This window comes from Phocoena phocoena, chromosome 14, assembly GCF_963924675.1.
Source record: "Phocoena phocoena chromosome 14, mPhoPho1.1, whole genome shotgun sequence".
Lineage (NCBI taxonomy): Eukaryota > Metazoa > Chordata > Mammalia > Artiodactyla > Phocoenidae > Phocoena > Phocoena phocoena.
Genome location: NC_089232.1, coordinates 83028420 through 83046531, shown reverse-complemented (window position 1 = coordinate 83046531; position 18112 = coordinate 83028420). Strand labels below are relative to the sequence as shown.

General features: G+C 51.5%; 1 protein-coding gene across 1 annotated transcript; it reads left to right on the top strand.

The window, feature by feature from the left end:
• The first annotated feature begins 3729 nt into the window (after nt 1-3729).
• Nucleotides 3730-11303, top strand: KLF11 (KLF transcription factor 11). The gene is made up of 4 exons (XM_065891277.1): nt 3730-3771; nt 5391-5660; nt 6941-7901; nt 10919-11303. Exons 1-4 carry the CDS (start codon nt 3730-3732, stop codon nt 11197-11199), a joined length of 1554 nt encoding a protein of 517 aa, XP_065747349.1. The 3' UTR covers nt 11200-11303.
• Nucleotides 11304-18112: the final 6809 nt, after the last annotated feature.

The following is an 18112-nucleotide window of genomic DNA, read 5'->3' as shown; positions in this document are numbered from 1 at the left end:
GACAGGAGAATAGATGGACACTGTGCTGTATTTTATATCAACAAGAATAAATGATCTTCAACTACATGCAACTCCATGGCAGACCCAACAGAGAACAAACCATATGATACTCTTTGTACAAGTTTCAGTACATGCAAAAACATCCTATGGTGTTAGAAGTCATGATAGGGATTAACCTGGATGGGGTTAGGGAGGGGGCTTCTAGGATTCCGCTAATACTCTGTTTCTTGATCTCCATGCTGGTGACACAAGTGTGCTTGCCTTGTGGAAATTCACCGAGTTGTACACCTAAGTTTTTGCACTTCCCTATATCTATGCTATACTTCGATAAAATTTATCAAAAGGGAAAAAAAGGGAAAAGGAAAAGAAATGCAAGAGCATTTCCAGCAATTCCAATTCTAGGAAGTAATCTTGTAGTTATTTTTGCATGTGGGCAAACAATGAATGGACATGATGTCCTGGCAAACTGGAAATAGTCTAAATACCCCAGTGATTTAAGCAGGAGTGGTTAAAGTACAACACATCCATATAACAGAATAGCATTTAGCCGTGATAAATCACGAGGGTGACCTTTTTGTACTGATTTGCAGCAGGCTCCAAGACACGCTGTGAAATCAGCAAGCAAGATGCAGGAGGTGCACCGAACACTACCTTCTGTGTAAAAGCATTCTTTCCATATACACAGACTCTCTGGGAGGACCCATGAGAAAGTGGTGGCAGTCCAGCTGGGGGCATCACGCTCTAGTTTATCCAGGAGTTATCTGTGTTGGGGCCCAGTCTGCCTGCTGGACCGCGCTCTGCCTGAGGGTCTGTGGGGCCTGGTGCCAATGAGGGCCTCAGTGATGGCTCTGCGTCAATGACTTGTAACTGTCTTCAGTTTATAAACATGTCAATATCCACTGACTGTAGGCAGGACAAGCATCTGGGGGTTGGCAGCAACCACAGACTGGTGTGTGTGTGTGTGTGTGTGTGTGTGAGAGAGAGAGAGACAGAGTGAGCGAGAGAGAGAGCGAGAGAGAGAGAGAGAGAGAGAGAGCGAGCGAGAGAGAGAGAGAGGCGGGGGGGGGTGCGGGGGGGTGCGGGGGAGAAGGCTTCATGGAGAAGCAGTATCTGGGTAGAGGTGGGGAAGAAGAGAGAAAAGACAAGCATAAGCGAAGACCTGTCTCTCTGTCACATGGACCGATGCAGGAAGGGTAGGGCCTTACGCTTGAAGAGCCCCGAGCCAGCCTGCTGCCCAAGTTTCCAGGTATTCCTGCTGTCCAGGGAGCAGAAACTGAGCTGGAGGTGAGAGAAGCTTGTGCTCCAGACTCCTGGAGAGTCGATGCCACCTCCTATTCTGCAGAGACATAGCCGGCCACGTGGCCTGGCCACACTGGCAGAGCTGGGACTTGCATCCGGGTGTGACTCCAAAACCCTGCACTTAGCACTTGGCTGAGTCGTCCTGCTGTTCGGGGGTCAGGAAGCGCTTTGCTGAGGAGTCACACTGCAGTCTTACAGAGTAAAAGTGGAGAAGGGTTGTGGTGGTCCGCACAGAAGGAACGCCACGTACAAAGCAGAAGGCAGTGATCTGACCTGATGTGGGCGGCACAGGGTTCCGTACGGAGGCAATGGGGGCAGGAGGGAAAGGGATTTGGGGAACTGGCCAGAATGATGCAGCAAGCACTGGCTGGGGCCTGGTCACGCAGACTCATGGATTCCCACCTAAGGAGTAAGTTTCAGTCCCATAGCTGTTTGGATTCCAAACTGAGGGTTTGATTATGCGTTCGGTACCATCTCATCTCTACTTCTAGAAGATCATTGTGGCAGTGAGATGAGGCACAGATTACAGGTGATGAAACCAGAGGTAGGGGGACCCGTTGGGAAGCAGCGGAATAATTCAGGTGAGAGAAGATGGTGGCTTAGGACCAGAGCAGGAGCAGGTGATGGAGAGAATTTAAGAGTTTGAGAGAGATTTAGGAAGAAGAAGAACACAAAATAATTGGCAGAAGGAAGCAAGTGCAGGAAAAGGAAGGGTCAAAGGTGACTCTCAGATTTCTGGATGAAGGAATGAGGTATCTGGTGGTGCCCTTCCGGAGGTGAGAAACCCGGATTGGGGTAGAATGGAAGTTCAGTTTCAAGGACATTGAAGTAGAGGGGTCTGCAGCATGTCCAAGTGGGCAGGCCAGGTGGTGTTGGCCTTCATTCACTCATTCAACCAGTGGTTACTGCATACTTGCAGCGAGCCAGGCACTGGGGGTTCACAGTGAATTAGACAAGGTCCCTAACCTTGGGAGGGTTCCTTCTGGTAGAGAGACAATTAACAAATAACTGAAGAAACAGAAGTTACAGGCCACGAAAGGTACTGCGAAGGATCTGAAGAAGATGAAATGGAGAGAAGCTGCAGGTCAGCCTATGCTCCCTCTGCCCAGCAGAGCAGGCCTGTTGAGGAACAAGCTGGCCAGAGCCCGGGGTCCCACCTGCTTCCTTATCAGTTTAAGGGGGAGGGCCTGGTGCTCTGAGGGCCTGTTCCTTGGGCCCAGAGCTTCTCTTGCTCAGAGCCAATCCCCACAGTGCAGGGATCCTCTACTTTCACCTGCTCTTAGCTTTTAGGGTCAAGGCTTCTGCCCTGTGGCCTCTGCACCGTGCGCCGTGCCGAGCCATATCAAAACCCAGCAAATGTGGGTCACGTGGATGGATGTAGGGCTGTGCAGGTTGTGAGGGTGCACATAAACACAGCCTGCACTTCAGGAACCCGGAGCTGCAGAACTGGACAAACCGCACCCTGAGAAACAGGCAACCGAAGTACTGGAGGAAAAAAAGGTGTCCTAGGCATCTCTCTCACTCAGGCCTGAGGACTTCCCATAGGGGGTGACGCTTACACCTGGTCTGGGAAGAATGGGTTTCACCAGGAGCCCCTCGGGTGGGCACCCGTCTTGCCCTCCACCGCCACTGAGCTAAGCGGAAACTGCAGCCCAGAACTGCCTGGGGACCAGGGTCAGCGGCAGACACAGGCCTAGAAGCTGCGGTAAGAAGCAGATGCAGGCGATGTCACCTGGGGCTAGCCAGCTTTCAAAACTCTTCCAGGCCAGGGATGCACTCCTAAGAGCGACGGTAGATTAATACCAATTAAAAAACAAGAAAGCAAAATCTGGGTTGAGGTCTCCAGGTGAGCCGCCTCTTCTGGACGGATTCACTTCATGGGGACCTGCGCTCCGGGAGGCTGTGGGCGGTGGCTCCTTTAAGCGTAATCCTCCTCCCAGCCATCCCAACGCGCTCGGGGAGTTTCCCGGCCGCAGCTGCGTGGTCCCCGCCGGCCGCGCCGCTGCCACCTTTCCCCTACTTTCCAGGGCCTCAAGCTCCGCCCCCTCGCCGCCACCAAAATACATGCAGCATCCCGCCCTGCCCGATCACGCCGCTGCCAGGCTCTGATCACGCGGCTCCCCGCGGCGCCCATTGGCCGGCGGCGCACGGGCTAGGTGCGCATTGGCTGGCGCACTCCAGGCCCCGCCCCGTCGGGGCGCGGTGTATTTTGGTTTGCCTCCGCGCTCCGCCCCTGCGGCCGCTCCCTCCCCAGCCGCCCCGCCCCTCCCGCACCGCGAGGGCCGCGCCAGTGCAGAGCCGCGCGGGCGGGCGGAGGCGCACGCCGGCTGCTGGAGCTCCAGGTCGCCGCCGCCCGCCGTGCACGTGTGGCAGCTGCCGTACTGAACTCCCGCCGCGCGGCCGCTTTGTTGCCTCCCGGCCGCCGGCACCATGCACACGCCGGCCTCCGCGGGCTCGGGCGACGCACGCGCGGTGAGTGGCCTCCCATTGGAGCGAGGGGCGAGGCGGGGACGCGCTGCCAGTGCGGGCCCAGGGCGCGGAGGAGGCCAGGGGCGCGCGGTGCATAACTGCGCGCGCACCGTTAGGAGCCCGGGCGGCTTCGGGAGTCGAGAGGGGCGGTGGCCGCACGAGGCCGCGCCGAGAGGGGCGGGAAGTGGGCGTGTGCATCGCGCTGCTCTCTGCGCAGCTTTGTCTACCGCTCCCGCAGCGGCCCCGCCCCGCCGGCTTCAGGTGCGGGGCTATTTCCAGCCATGACGTTACCAGGCCCTGAGGAGGTGGCCGTTGGGTGGGGCGCGGCTGGCGGGAACGCGGCACGCGGGCGGCGGGGGCGGGGCGCCGGCGAAGGGGCAAGGACTGTGGGAACGCGGCGCACGGGCGGTGGAAAGGGTGAGGGGGCGGGGCAACGGCTGGCGGGAAGGTGGGGTTGGGGCAAGGGCTGTGGGAACGTGGGGGCGGGGCAAGGGGCGGGGAAAAGGCCGGCGGGAAGGCTGCACGGGGCTTGGGGCGGGCCCTGGCGCCTCAACCCTGGCGGGCTCCAGTCGGGGCCTGAGGGCTACGAGGAGTTCTCTGGTTGGACCTGGGACCTAGTCGAGCCGAGAGAGAGGTGTGGGAGCCCCGCGCCGCCCTGTCCCTGCCCGCCTGTGGGCCAAGCAGGCGGCAGCCCGCACGTCTGTGACTTCGCAGTTCGTTCCGAGGCCTGGGCTGCGGGCAGAAGTGGGGCTAGAGCGGCGTTTGTAAAGGCGGCGGCGTTGTCTGTGTGCTCTGGGGGACACCTGGGCAGGACAGGTTGGATGTTTAGGCAAACTGAGTGGAAGTGTGTATCTTAGTAGATGTAAAATTTCTCTACGAAGAGATCAGTTAGTTTCAGTCGCTTCCCGCCCCACTCGTGCTCGACAAGAGACGGTCTGCTGCGCTGGAAAGTCCTCGGGGCCCGGGCTTGTGGCACATCTTACACTTTCTTCCTCTTCCCGCGCTGGCCTTGTGGCATGAATCGGTGCTCCTGGGTGTGGGGACCGGGGCTGAGCCAGTGCAGGCTCTCCCGCCCAGGGCTCTGCTGAGTGACTGGTGGCCTCACTGGTGTGGAGCCTCCTCGGTTGTCGCAGATGCGTCTGTGGGGACGCTCTGGTGGCTTCGCCGACTCAGAAGGGCTGCGCTCTCATCTTACCCAACCTCAGCCATCAGTGTCTTTTCCTCCTCCCCCGGGGACAGTTTGGTACTAGCCACTGCAGCTCACACCTCTGGAAGTGTTATTAATCATTTCCCGAAGGAGAAGCTAGCTTAATAACGTTTGTTAACAGGATTTTCCGTGGAAGCCGCTGGCGGACCGAGTCCATTCCTCCTCCTACCCCCACCGCCCCCCCCACCACCCCCACCGCCCCCACCGCCCCCCCACCACCCCCACCCCCGCTGCAGAACGCTGGCTCGGAGCGAGTGGTCCTCGGCGCTCGGCAGGCATCCTTCCCTGGAAGCCAGAGCGCGTGCGCGTGCTGCCGGGGGCGGGGCGGGCTTCTGGTGTGCGCGTCCCCGTGCTGTCCCGGTGCCCCCCTCCCTGTGTTTCCAGGGACTCAGCCGCTGTGTTGTGTCGACTTTAGGTTGACATCATGGACATATGCGAGTCAATCCTGGAGAGGAAGCGGCATGACAGCGAGAGGTCTACGTGCAGCATCTTGGAGCAGAACGACATGGAAGCTGTCGAGGCTCTTGTTTGTATGAGCTCCTGGGGTCAGAGATCCCAGAAAGGGGACTTGTTAAAGATAAGACCCCTCACGCCTGTCTCTGACTCTGGGGATGTTTCCACCATTGTGCACGTGGACGCAGCCACACCCGAGTTACCAAAGGACTTCCATTCTTTATCAACTCTGGTAAGAGGGGGAGAGGAGCGATTTGTGCAGTGGCTGGAGTACCTTCAGTAAACATGCTGAAGAGCTCCTGGGGAGATTCACCCGATGCTGGCAAGCAAGTTCATACCCTCCCCTGTATGGGTTCTAAGGGTGAAAACTTCTTTTATCTCTTGAAAATGTGCTTTCCATTGATTGATCATAGCTTGCAGCCACGGGGTGAAAATGTCCATAGGCTGAAACGTACAGATTAATGGGAGAAAGCAAAATGTACTCATTTCCCTGGGGAACTGAGGGTGGAGGCTTAGGTTCCCCAGATATCCCAGGCCAGGGTCAGGATCCGCTGCCACAGCTGGGGAAAGCCTGTGCTTTGGCACCAGACAGCCTTTGTTAGCTGGGTTGAGACCCTGGCCTCTGCCACCCTGTGGCAGCCAGCTTCTTTCTTGGGTGAGTTGGGTGTAGTCAAGCACTGGTTTTGGTTTTGGTTTTCTTAACTTGCTACAGCTCTGAAGTTACTGGGGAAAACTGCTTCACAACTTGGAGAAGTCGAGAGCTGTCAATTGCTAGCAAAACTGAAAATTATAATCTAATTGTCCTGGGCTGGAAGCCTGCCCTGGAAGGAGAGTGTGGAAAACCGACTTGGAGAGAGAGGGATGAGAAGGGACTTGGGGGTAGTGGAGAGGATTGTACGGGTAGTGGGCCTGGCTGCCCAGAGCACATCACAGCGTTGGGATCATCCACTGAGAGGCTGAAGATAAGTGGGAGTGGTGGGGGAGGTGTTACAGAGGCTCACTGTAGGCAGAACCCCTGGTTAGAGCAGGGCCTTTTATGGATCATTCTGACAGGTTTTACCTCTCATCCAGTAGGCACAGGATATGTGTGTGATTGATTGGATATGTGTGTGTTAAATGATTACCACTGAGATTTTAAAAAAATTTTGAGAATCTAAAGTTATTGTGTAAAGCTTTCATCTTGAATATAAGTTTGATTTCTCATTTGCAGCCCTAATATGCAAATTGTTCATTTCAGTAGCTGTGCGAGGCCAGGAATGGCACTGGCGTCCTTATAACCGAGCAGATGGATGGGTTTGAGAGAGGTGGGGAAAGGGGGAGAAAGCTAGAAAGTAAAGTGTCTCGTGCAGCTTTTATATCTACTGGGTGTGATTGTGAGCAGACTTTGACCAGTCTTTTCTAGATACTTCTTTGTAAAGACCTTGGGGACAACATGATCAAAGTAAGTTCCTTAAAATTTAACCAAAACAACCTTTTCACACAGTACTTTTTTCTTTTTTTTTTTTTTTAAAGTGCATGACTCCTCCTCAGAGCCCTGACCTCCTGGAGCCGTCAACAGGGACAGTTGTTCCTTCCCAAGTAACTGATTCCAAAGCACCCGTGGTTGTGGCTTTCCCCCCAGCCTCTACTGGGGCAGCCGGAGTGCTGAGCAGGAGGGCAGAGAGCGCCCTGCCTGGTTTGAAGGCAGAGCTGCTGGAGCCAGCTGTCAGCCCTCACTGCAGGGCCACGGTGACAAGTGTCATTTGCCACAATGGGGGGAGTCCTGCTTCTGCCCACGTTCCTACCACCCAGACTCAAGCACACCAACTTTCGGCCAACGCGGAAGGAGAAGCGCAGTTTTTGGGGCGTGTTGAAGCTGTGCAGGACACACACCTCACAGACAGTGTGCTCAGCGTTAACTCAGCGTCCTGTCAGCCTTGTTTGCACAAGTCCAGTGGCCTGAGCCCCACCAAAGACCCGCAGGCAGGGTGGCCCGTTGCAATTCAGACCTGCTCACCAAAGAATTATGAAAATGACTTGCCAAGGAAAGCCACCCCTCTGATTTCTGTCCCCATTCCTAGTCCCCCTGTCCTTTGCCAAATGATCCCTGTGACTGGACAAAGTGGCATGTTATCAGCTTTTTTGAAGCCACCTCCCCAAGTGTCTGCAGGGACTGTCAAACCCATCTTACCCCACGCTGCTCCAGTGCCCCAGCCTGTGTTCGTGGGACCGTCTGTGCCTCAGGGAACTGTGATGTTGGTTCTGCCCCAGGGGGCCCTCCCGCAGCCTGCCACGTGTTCGTCGAGTGGAATGGCTATTGGGAATACCAAGTTACTGCCCCTTGCCCCTGCTCCAGTGTTCATTGCATCCAGTCAGAACTGCGCCCCTCAGGTAGACTTTTCCCGAAGGAGGAACTATGTTTGCAACTTCCCAGGCTGCCAGAAAACCTACTTCAAAAGTTCCCACCTCAAGGCTCATCTTCGCACTCACACAGGTGAGAACTGAAGCAGGTAGGGCATAGGGAATGTCGGATCCCGTGATCGGGAAACACACGTCCAGCTGCCTTTGAGTGGGAGCGAAGCTGAGAACCGCTGGAGAAGGTGGCCATCTTTCTTTGGTTCTGAAAAGGCTTCATAGTCTTGGGGTAAACATTAGTACAGCTGTCAGTGGTTTTCCTGGAACATGGTATCTGGTGACCCCAGTAGCTAAAATGTAATATAGTTCTGTGATTGTGAACCTGTGATTGAGAGAGGCTTTTAGGGTGAGGCTCACATTCCCTCTTTCTTCACATTGTAGTAGACATTCCTTCTTTGCATTTTAGAAAGTGTCCATTCACGTTCAATAAACATCAGTGTGACTTACTTAGGCTTACTATGGGGAAAGAGCTCTCCAAAGTATGGAAAAGTTTGAATTCTAGAATATTGAACTTAAAGGAATATTGTTTTTTTATTTTTGGAAATATGTGGTTTTAATTCAGAAGGACTCACAAAAGAAACTAACTAAAATGACTTAACGACCTCTTCATTGTCCCGTCAGATCCAGTAGAGTTTTCGGCAGTGATGGAAACGTTCTCTGTCCATTAGGAGGGTAGCCACTAGCCACACACACTTGAAATGTGAACAGTGTGTCTGAGGAACCGAAGTTTACGTTTTCATTAAGGTTGCATTTATATAGCTACATGGGGCTGGTGGCTACCATGTTTAGCAGAGGTGTGAGGTTGCCTGGTAGGTAGAACTTCTGCTGTAGTTGATTAGGGCAGAACGTCTCAGGTGTTCTGTGACACTCTTGTTCTTTGAGTTAGTGTCACTTGTTTTGTTTTCAAGGGTCCTGTGGTTAAATAGTCTGCTTGTTAAACTCACCTTTCAAAGGTTCACACACATATGTACATATAATAAGCCCAGTTAACAGGTTGCAGGTTCTGCAGTAAAGATGTGCTTCGTAAGCTGTCTTGATCGTGGAACCCCAGATGTCGGCTAGTGGCCTGGGGGACAGCAGTGAATTGTGAAATACAGTTTAGGAAAGGCTGAATTGGAGGGAGTTGTCATAGTACTTTACTTTGAAATGCTTTCCTGGTAGAGTGGTTTCTAATTAACACATTAGAACTCCAATCGTGGCAGCTCCCGCTTGCAGAATGAAGCCGCATCTGGAAGGCGGGCCTTACGGAAGGAGCCCTGCTGTCCTCCACACTGCGGAAGGGGCTGTGTGCTTCCGGGCTAAGGCCCCAAACCTGGCCTGTGAAGAACTTGCCTCTCTGCCTTTACCATCTCTCTCCAGTTCCACATTTCTGCCCTTCACCCTCTGCCCTCTGCCTGTCTCTACTTACTGAAAACCCTTTAAGGGCTGTCCCAAAGTTAGTTCTTAGAACTCTCCTGATCTCTCCTTCTTTATTTGACCCTGGTGGTTTGTTGTGTATTTCACCTTATTCTCCCTTTGTATTTTTAGTTACTTACATAGGTGTCTGATCTCACTGGATATAGACTCTTGGTGTCTGTCCCAAGAGCCTGACGCTAGTCATTGGTGATGCAGGGTCGCTGTCATGGCTGTATCGGTGTGAACGGGCACCCCTAAGGGGCTCATTGACTTGGCAAGCCCTGCTTTTCACTGAGACTGCTGAGGTGAACTTCAGATCACATCCGAGCACAGATTCCACATGTGGGGAAGCGCAGTGGAATGAGGTTTTACTGTTTGTTCAGTCAGCTTCCCTTGGTAGGAAGATAAAGTGATCATACAAGCTCTTTTCAGGTTTCCCAAAGTACTTACATTTAAGTAACCATAAAGGTTCTGAAGAATCAAATTCTTGTGTTATTTCACAAACACTAAATTGGAGTTTTTATAAGAAATAGAAATCTTGGATAAGTTTACCTTCGATAAGATAGGTTTTCACCGTACCAACATGAAAATTTGTTTAATTAGGATACAGTCGAGTGAGCAAAGGCTACATTTTTGACATGCTGAAAACATAGGGCACTTTGTAAATCCCATGCCAAAGGGTGGTGGTTCTCTGTCCAACATCTGGCCATCTGGTATGCTGCCGGCACTGGTGGTAGTTTCCTGGGAACAGGTAACCTTATGCTTTCAACATGGGGTCTTTGAAATCCATCACAGCATCACTGTGATAATGAATTTTCCTTTTAAATCGGCTTTGAAAAACATCAGATATTTAGTTGATCTCTCTCCAACACTCATTCATTCAAAACCATTTATTCACCACCTGTCATACAAAGTGCTGTGCTGGGGGTTAAACTGTACATAGATGGATGAACTAGACAAGTCGTAAACCTTCGGGAAGGTAGGTCACATGACAGCACGCAACAGCATTTATCAAATCCCTTCACAAGGTTGCACAGGCGGTCTGTGGTGGTCACAACCTGGTCAAGATCAGGGCTTTAGGATGCAGGAGACGGAGCATTCCTGCTGGCTGGAAAGGCCCAGGATTCTGCGGACAAGGGCTTCCCACTCACCCCTGTACCTCCAGGAAGACACAGTACGGGCAGGACACCTGCCGGTGCTCTGAAACTTTGAGTGAATGACAGATGCTTGAAGCTTGTAACAAGAAGAAGGTAGCTGTTAGAATTCTAACCTGTTTTGCAATTAACCTCTTTGTCAGTGTAATAACAGATATGAAGATGGAATTAATGATTCTGAGAAGTCTTGCAGGTGCTAGGAGGGATCTTTTTTATATGTGCAGCTTCCAGAGAGGGACGGAGTCATTCCTTTCAAGAATTTACCTCCTACCCCAAGTTCACAGTCAAAGATTTATTTAAAAATATCTTTAGAAGGATTAGATTAGTTTGATGTCTTTGGGCCCTGACATATTATGTCTTAGGTGTGGCAGGAAGAAATGCATCTTGGACGATTTCTTGACTTCCAAACAACCTGATACCAGAATAATAGGATATTACTTGCTGCTTAGGTTTTGATGAATACAGTTTTAAAACGACATGAATTAACCTGTCCAATAAGGTGCTGAGCATTTACGTTTTCTTTACTTGGTGTTTTCTTATCTCTCAGGAGAGAAACCTTTCACCTGTAGCTGGGATGGCTGTGATAAAAAATTTGCTCGTTCAGATGAACTCTCTCGCCACCGCAGAACTCACACTGGGGAGAAGAAGTTTGTATGCCCAGTGTGTGATCGGCGTTTCATGCGCAGCGACCACTTGACAAAGCATGCCCGGCGCCATATGACCACCAAGAAGATCCCTGGCTGGCAGGCGGAGGTTGGCAAACTGAACAGAATTGCTTCAGCAGAGAATCCTGGGAGCCCGCTGGTGCACCTGCCGGCCTCTGCGTGAAAGGTCCTCCAGGGAGTTGTGGATGGGAATTTTTCAAAGCCTTTTTTCAGGAATGGAAGTGATGGTTTTCTCTCCAAAAGAAATTCTCTTGAGGGCTAGGGGAGCTGGTTCTGATGAAAGTATGTTAACTTGTCTTTTTTGGTGGGGAACCCTGTTCAATATCTTTTGTAGTTTCAGAAGTTGTTTTAAGGAAAATGGAAGAAAATTTGATAATCTAAATCACCAGCATTCAAACAAACATTTCGGCAATAAATTTTACAAAATCTGGATTTTTTTATAACCTTCCTACTCCTGTTTTGTAGAAATGAGACACGTTACTAATTTTTATACTGTTTTTTATAAAAAAAATTTATATTGTTGGTTCTCAAATTACCAATTTCTATATAGATGATTTTACAATCTTCTTTTCAATGTTTAACAATGGTTTTATAATAACCCTACTTTTAGTAAAGTTGGCACATCATTCAGACAAAAAAACTTTACAACTTTGTAATCAGGCCTTTTAGATCTAAGAATTTTTTAGAATCAGAACTGGTTGAATAGGGGCCTCTTAAAGAAATGGGGGGAAAAAACTTTGCAGTCAGCTTCTTCATAACATTTTCAAGGGAAATTCCAGACAACTATTTCTTTAAGGCTGTAGGCCAAGGAATTAAAATTTTCATTAAGTAGACCTTAGTCACCTGTGTCCATGGTGTGACTTGTGAAGAATGTACCCCAGAGATTAACTTAAAATACTCGGTAGATACCCTGTGAGCAGAGAGCTGATGTAGGGTCTGAGTGTCTGTACTCTGCTGAGAGCAGACTGTTCAGAGTCTCCTGTTTGTACCTCAAACCCCCAAAAAAGAAAATGTAAGCACTCAAACCCAGCTGCTTTGTCAGTTGTCAGTTGACTTCTTTTGCTGTGGCCTTATCCAAGTGTTTTGTGGGTAGAGTAACTTCTTAGAGAAAAAGATGGCCTTAGTAGTTGGAGGAACTTTCCACCAAAGTAAAGCTTATGTAAGGTGAAGCGGACATGCGTATGGTCCAGCTCCAGTGTTCTGATTCCTTTATTTATTAAGTATTAAGAACGACGGGAAATGCAAGTTACACTAAGCGGCAGTAATACTACCAAGCTGTCCTTTCATTCATTTTGTTTGAAGGAAATTGTTTTGATCAAACAGAAAATTACTTGGAATGGGGTATTTTGCAGTCTGGCTAGAGGATAGACCATGGGCATCACTTTGAAGCTGTGAGCACAGGTCCTAGCATTACAGAGACTGCGCCCCAGTGTCCAGGAAGCTGCTGAGACTGCTTTGGTTGGGCAGCGTTGGGAATCCAGGCAAGAGAGTGCATGTAAGGAACACGGTGATATTGCTCTGCCCTTTGAGCCTGGGAATGGTTTTTATTGTGCCCTATGTATTTAGATTTTTGTCTTTGCCTCTTATTTATTTGCATTTACCTTTATTAAAATGACGGTAAGGTGAAATATTGAATAAATATCAGGTTTTGTGTTCAGGTCTTTTTAGTCTAATGACCCTTGCCTGGTCATTCATTGTATGTTACTTGATACCCATGAAGTATCAACCGCTAATTGACATACAGGTCTGTAAGCGCCGGCTGTGTGTTTAGTAGGCTTCCGTGTCTTTGGAGACTTCTGTAATTGAGTATTCCTACTGGTCATGAGACATGCTACAGTTGGAAGAGAACCAGAATTAAATGTCTATAGTTCGTGATTCCCCACCACCCAGTTCTTTCTTGCACTTATATCTTAAATCAGCATAAACGTTTCTTTGTGTATGCTGTAAGTGGCATTAAATCTGGATATATTTAATTATACAAAGTAATGTCAGTCCTGCTAAAGTTCTGGTAGATAATACAGCGTCTTTGAGTATTTGGTTGCTTGTCACCTAGAACTTCATTCTCTGAGCAGTGTTGTTGCTAAAGGATAGATGTGTTAAAAAAAAAAACGTTTTGATTTACACTTCCATTTCCTGATTAGACTTTGAAATACCTTCTGTAAACAACATTTTTGGCCCTCTGTTGATTGAAAGATTGGGAAATTGGGAAACAGCTTCACCTGAAAAATGCAACGTGAGAACCAGAACCCCGCGGTGCGTGTTCAGCGTGGAGTTCCTCCGCTGCGGCCCGGGCATCGGAGGAGGGCGCGGGCGGCACGTCCCCCAGTGCACTTTACTGCCTGAGCAGTTTTGCTTGATCTTTTTTGACTTTGAGCCTTTCAAGTAGTTAATAAAATGTTAAATGTTTCAGAATTATGTTTTATGTAACAGACTTTGACTTATTATTTAAATGAATATGTGTGATGTAACTTTTTTCTTTGTATTATATAAAACTTCTTTGATTTGCAAACTGGACTTGTGTCCTGTGTCATTTAACTGCACTCCGGTGTACCCAGTGCCTGACCCTCCTCTTTGTTTTCTTGGGTTCTGTTCTGCTTTCAGGGCTCCCTTTGGAGGGTCCTTTGTGAAAGAAATGTGTGAAGGAGCAGCTTCTGTGTTGGCCAATTTGATGTCAGGACCGGTCTTGGCAGTAGAGGACCGTGGCTGCTGGGTAACCCGTGACCCTCATCCTCATGCCCTCCGTGTGTCAAGAGGGGAGTATGGGAGGCAGCCTCTTCCCTCCCTTCCCCCACCCCCAGCCCAGGCTTTAAAGGTACGTCAGGGAGCCACAGTCCCCGCTCCTGCCCCTGGAGTACGTTCTCTCTCGAGCCCGCTCTGCTGGGGCTGTGCATCCACGTCCCTCGAGGGGAGGCCCCGTGGGTGTGGCCAGGCACTTGCGTGGGCTCAGCTCCTGGTGCCCATCGTGCTTGTCTATGAACGGCACTGGACGGGGTTGGTGGGTTCCCCTGCAGGCCGCACCGTGCTGCTCTACTCTTACCTCGCTGCTCCTTCGCCAGTCCCCCTCCTCTCCCTGGCCCCTCTTCTATTCCCCTCACAACCTTGGTGATCTTTTCCAGCCTTGGGACTCAGATAAAAATAACGTCTCTGCCAGGAAGAGCCCTGCATGTATGTCTCTCCTTTACACCCCACACCTGGCTTCAAATTCCCGTGTCAGCGCTCTGCTTGGCACCTGTCTAACCAGAATCCCAAACGTGAGGCGACTGAACTCCCCCTCTCCTCCACACTTGCTTTTCTCACAGTGACCCCGCTGCCTTTAAAAAGGACAAGGAGTCCATCCTTCTAGCTGTTCAGGTGCAAAACCTTGGAGGCGCCCTGGGCTCCTTTCCCGCTCCGCAGCCAGTCTGTCACTACCCTGTTGACTGACTGCCTTCCCAAGCCAACCATTCTGGAATGTGATTCCATAAGCCACGCTAGTCCTGGTTATGCGTGTGTGCGTGTGTGCGTGCAGGTGTGTGGGGAGGCGGTAAAGGATCACAATGTGCTTTGCATTTAGCAATCCACTTAGAAAAGTCTCTCCAACTCCAAGCCCCTTTGTGCCTAGGTGCCGGCCACACACCTGTTAGCCTCAACTTTGTGACTCTGTACCTGCTCTCCTCCCTCTGTGCCACCAAGATTTTACTTTCTGGCTGTAACATCCACTGTTCCTTTGCTTTCAACCTGCCTCTTTGTTTAGGGACTTTTTAAATTAAGGACTTCAGACATGTTGCTAACACCCAGGCCCCATCCTGGGAGGAAGTCCGGGCACCAAGGACACCACACCCCAGGGGGGTGAGACACACTCAGTCCCTGCTAAGTTAGGGAGGCTCGTTCTCAAAAGCCTCTCACCACTCTGTAGGAAGCCTAGTTGTCCCAGAATTGCCCAGAGCTGGCTCTGCAAACAGGTTTCCTCTCCCCAGCGTGTTCTCATCTCAGCAGACAAACTGGTCAACAAGCAAAGATGATAAGGAAGAAACAAGTTATAAAATAAACGTCACAGGGATGTAAGGTACAGCATAAGGAATATAGTCAATAATACCGTCATAACTTTCTATGGTGACAGACGGTAATTAGACTTACTGGGGTCAGCATTACACAGTGTAGAAAAATATCAAATCACTATGTTGTACACCTGAAACTAATATAATATTGTAGACTGTAATTTAATTTAAAAAAAGAAGACTGTGTTTTTTAAAAAAAAAGAAACAGGTTGCTACAAGTCCAGTGGTGCTGGGGGAGGAGATGCACAGGCAGAGTGAGATGTTGACAAGGTGGGGCAGTGGCAGCTAAGCTCTCACTGCCCAGCTCTGGTGGTAGCCTCTGGGAGCCTTCCCAGGTTTCCCCTTCTTTGGACCCCTTCAAGACTAGAGGTTCTAACCACTCGGAAGAACTTGCCAGTTTTATTGAATTTGATTGTAAGTCTTGTGGGTCCCACAAGACTTGTGGATGGGTGGGTATATAGATGGATGGATGGATGTGATATGATTTCTATCACGGGGCAGCTTACATTTTAGCAGGTAGATTAGACTTGCAATGGTCAGTAAAATATGGCAAGTTCCTACTGGAGTGGTCAGAACCCCTAGTCTTGAAGGAGTCCAGGGAAGAGGGGCCCTGGGAAGGTCTACCAGACTCCTGGCAGGCTCCTTTGGTAGGTAGTGTTGATTTGGCCTGAGGCAGGCCTGGGTGCAGGTCTGACTCCTTCTAGCTATGTGTTGCTGAGAAAGGTACTCTACCTTTAGGCTCCTTATTTATAGTGAAGACTAGGTAGAGACAGCAGGTAGTGTGCCTGTCTCAGGGTCTGGCACTTTTACTTTGTACGTGGAAGAAAACCTTAGTTTTCTCTCAAAGGGAGCTAGGGCCCAGAAATAACAGAATGGGCTTAGAGTATTCTTGTGTTGCCGGCTGCCATCAAGAGTGTCAGGGACTGTGCTAAACGGCCCAGGGGCTCCCACTGGCCAAGTTGTGACAGTTTAAACATTAAAGTGATAGTAATATGAATTCCACTTCTGCCCATGATGGAGTAACAGGAAACAAATATACTCTCACACCCAAAAAAACCAGACAAAAGGTATCAAATGAGAGTTTTCCAGGAGCTGGACCTTAGGTCATGAAAGACAGTGACCCTGAGAGACAGGAAATAAGTGAATCTTGTGACTGCCCAGATTTGCTGCCTTGAGGAGGTTTCCAGATTGTGGTGCAGGGACAGGAACTCAGCAGGGACCCAGAAGAGTCCCTGAGTCGAGGAGATGGAGCTGAGGGTCCAGGGATGCCAAGGCATTGGGGGTGAGGGGCAGACTGCCAAGAAAGAGAGGACGGCCCAGAAAACCCTGGAGATCTCCAGACGGGGCGCCTGAGGGGAGGGGAACAGCATGAAACCGAGGCGAGTCTTGTGCGCGGGGGCGTGTCCATCTCTGGGCTGAGGAGCCCTCTCTTGTATCACTTCTCAGAGGGCCACCCGACGTAGTTAGAGGGCCGCCCTAGCGGATAAGGCGCTCGGAGAGAGCATAGAAGGCGCACGCGGTGGGTCAGGACGTTGGCGGGGCCTCGGGCTCAGTGTGCGCGCTCCCCGACCCCATGGCCACCTGGCTGGATGTTGGAAACCAGGGAGATGGCTCTGTGTGTGGGAATTACGCGAGCTGTGACAGGTGGTGCCCAGGCGGTTCTTCTGAGAGACACCCCTACCAAAAGGCCACAGCGGGGCAGCAAGTCCGCACACGCACCTCTGAGACCCCGAAGAACCCGGGACCCGGGCTTCAGCAGCCGCGCGGCCCGCCCGCCGGGCCTGGGGGGCCTGCGGGCCTGCGGTCTGCCTCGAGGGGGCGCACCCGAGCTCGGCACCCCGCGCGGGGGACCCAATCCGCAGAAACCGCTCCGGGGACCCTCAGAAGCGCTTCTGCCAGGGCTGCCGGGAAAATTCCTGCCGGCATGGGGTCGGGATCGAAGCCAGGGTCCCCTTGAGTGTCTGCAGACCCGGGTGGGAGCCCCCCCCGCCCCCCGCTCCCTCCGCGCGACGCCCGCGGGTTCCGCACCCCCGCGACCCGCCCACCTCTCATCCGCGTGGCTCCGCGGGGGCACAGCGCACGGCCGTTTGTCCCTCAGGCTTCCCAGCGACCGGGGTGGAGGAAGAGGCGCCGTTGGGCAGGGAGAAGCTGCAGGGCCTCCCTGGGGAGCCCAGTCCCCGTCATCCAAGCTGCCCAAGGACGGGGAGCAGCGAGGATGCTGGAGCAGCGAGGATGCTGGAACCCCGACGGCAACGGCTCTTCCCACCTCACTCTAATCACTCGCATCACATCTTTATTTTATCCCCCAGGGCCCACCTGGCACAGGGCCTGGCCTGGAGCCCGCCCTCTTCAAGTAGATGTTGGATAAATTAAAAAAAAAAGTAACGTGTCTGTAACCTGCGCTACTAAGGTCATGTTATTTTTATTTTTCACTCAAATCCTCTCCTCACCAGATTAGTAGGAAAGTCAGCCCCTCCCTCTACAGTTTCTCCCGTTCCCTGCAAATAGTCCTAAACCTCTCGGGCTTAGTTATCCCAGGCTGGGGTCTTTGTAGCCGCCACTTTCCAGGGACAGAGACACCCAGTCCAAGCGGACACCCTGCTGTGTGGATGCCTTGCTGCCACGTGGTGCCACTCTTGACAGCCGACCACAGGCCCCTGATTTTGGTGGAGGTTTGGACCTTGAAAGCGCAGCCGAGTGCCCTCAGTGCCACACGAAACCACACGCTTTTTCCGTCTCATGTGCACGCCCCGGGGGCACCAGCTCCACAGGGTGTCCATCGGATGTCATCCATCTCTTGAGGACTTAAAATGTGTCACCGCTCCTTCCCAGGATCTACACGTCACAGAAAAGGCAGCTTTTGTTTCCAGAGGGGTTTCATCACACCGGAAAATTGAGCCCCGCCCACCTGTTAAGGTCTGATTTGGTGCCAGGGGTCCAGATGTCACCACCCCAAAGGTCTGGTTTTACATCGTCTCCTTCCTGGGAGAGCGCAGGACTTCAGAGCCTCAGACGTTACTTGTTCTCTCAAAGGCAACC

What these genes read in the sequence shown, in the direction of transcription:
- KLF11 (XM_065891277.1), top strand. Translation starts at nt 3,730, where the DNA reads ATGCACACGCCGGCCTCCGCGGGCTCGGGCGACGCACGCGCG. An exon ending in GCTCGGGCGACGCACGCGCG is followed by an intron (nt 3,772 to 5,390) that starts GTGAGTGGCCTC and finishes TGTCGACTTTAG; the next exon opens with GTTGACATCATGGACATATG. An exon ending in TCATCTTCGCACTCACACAG is followed by an intron (nt 7,902 to 10,918) that starts GTGAGAACTGAA and finishes CTTATCTCTCAG; the next exon opens with GAGAGAAACCTTTCACCTGT.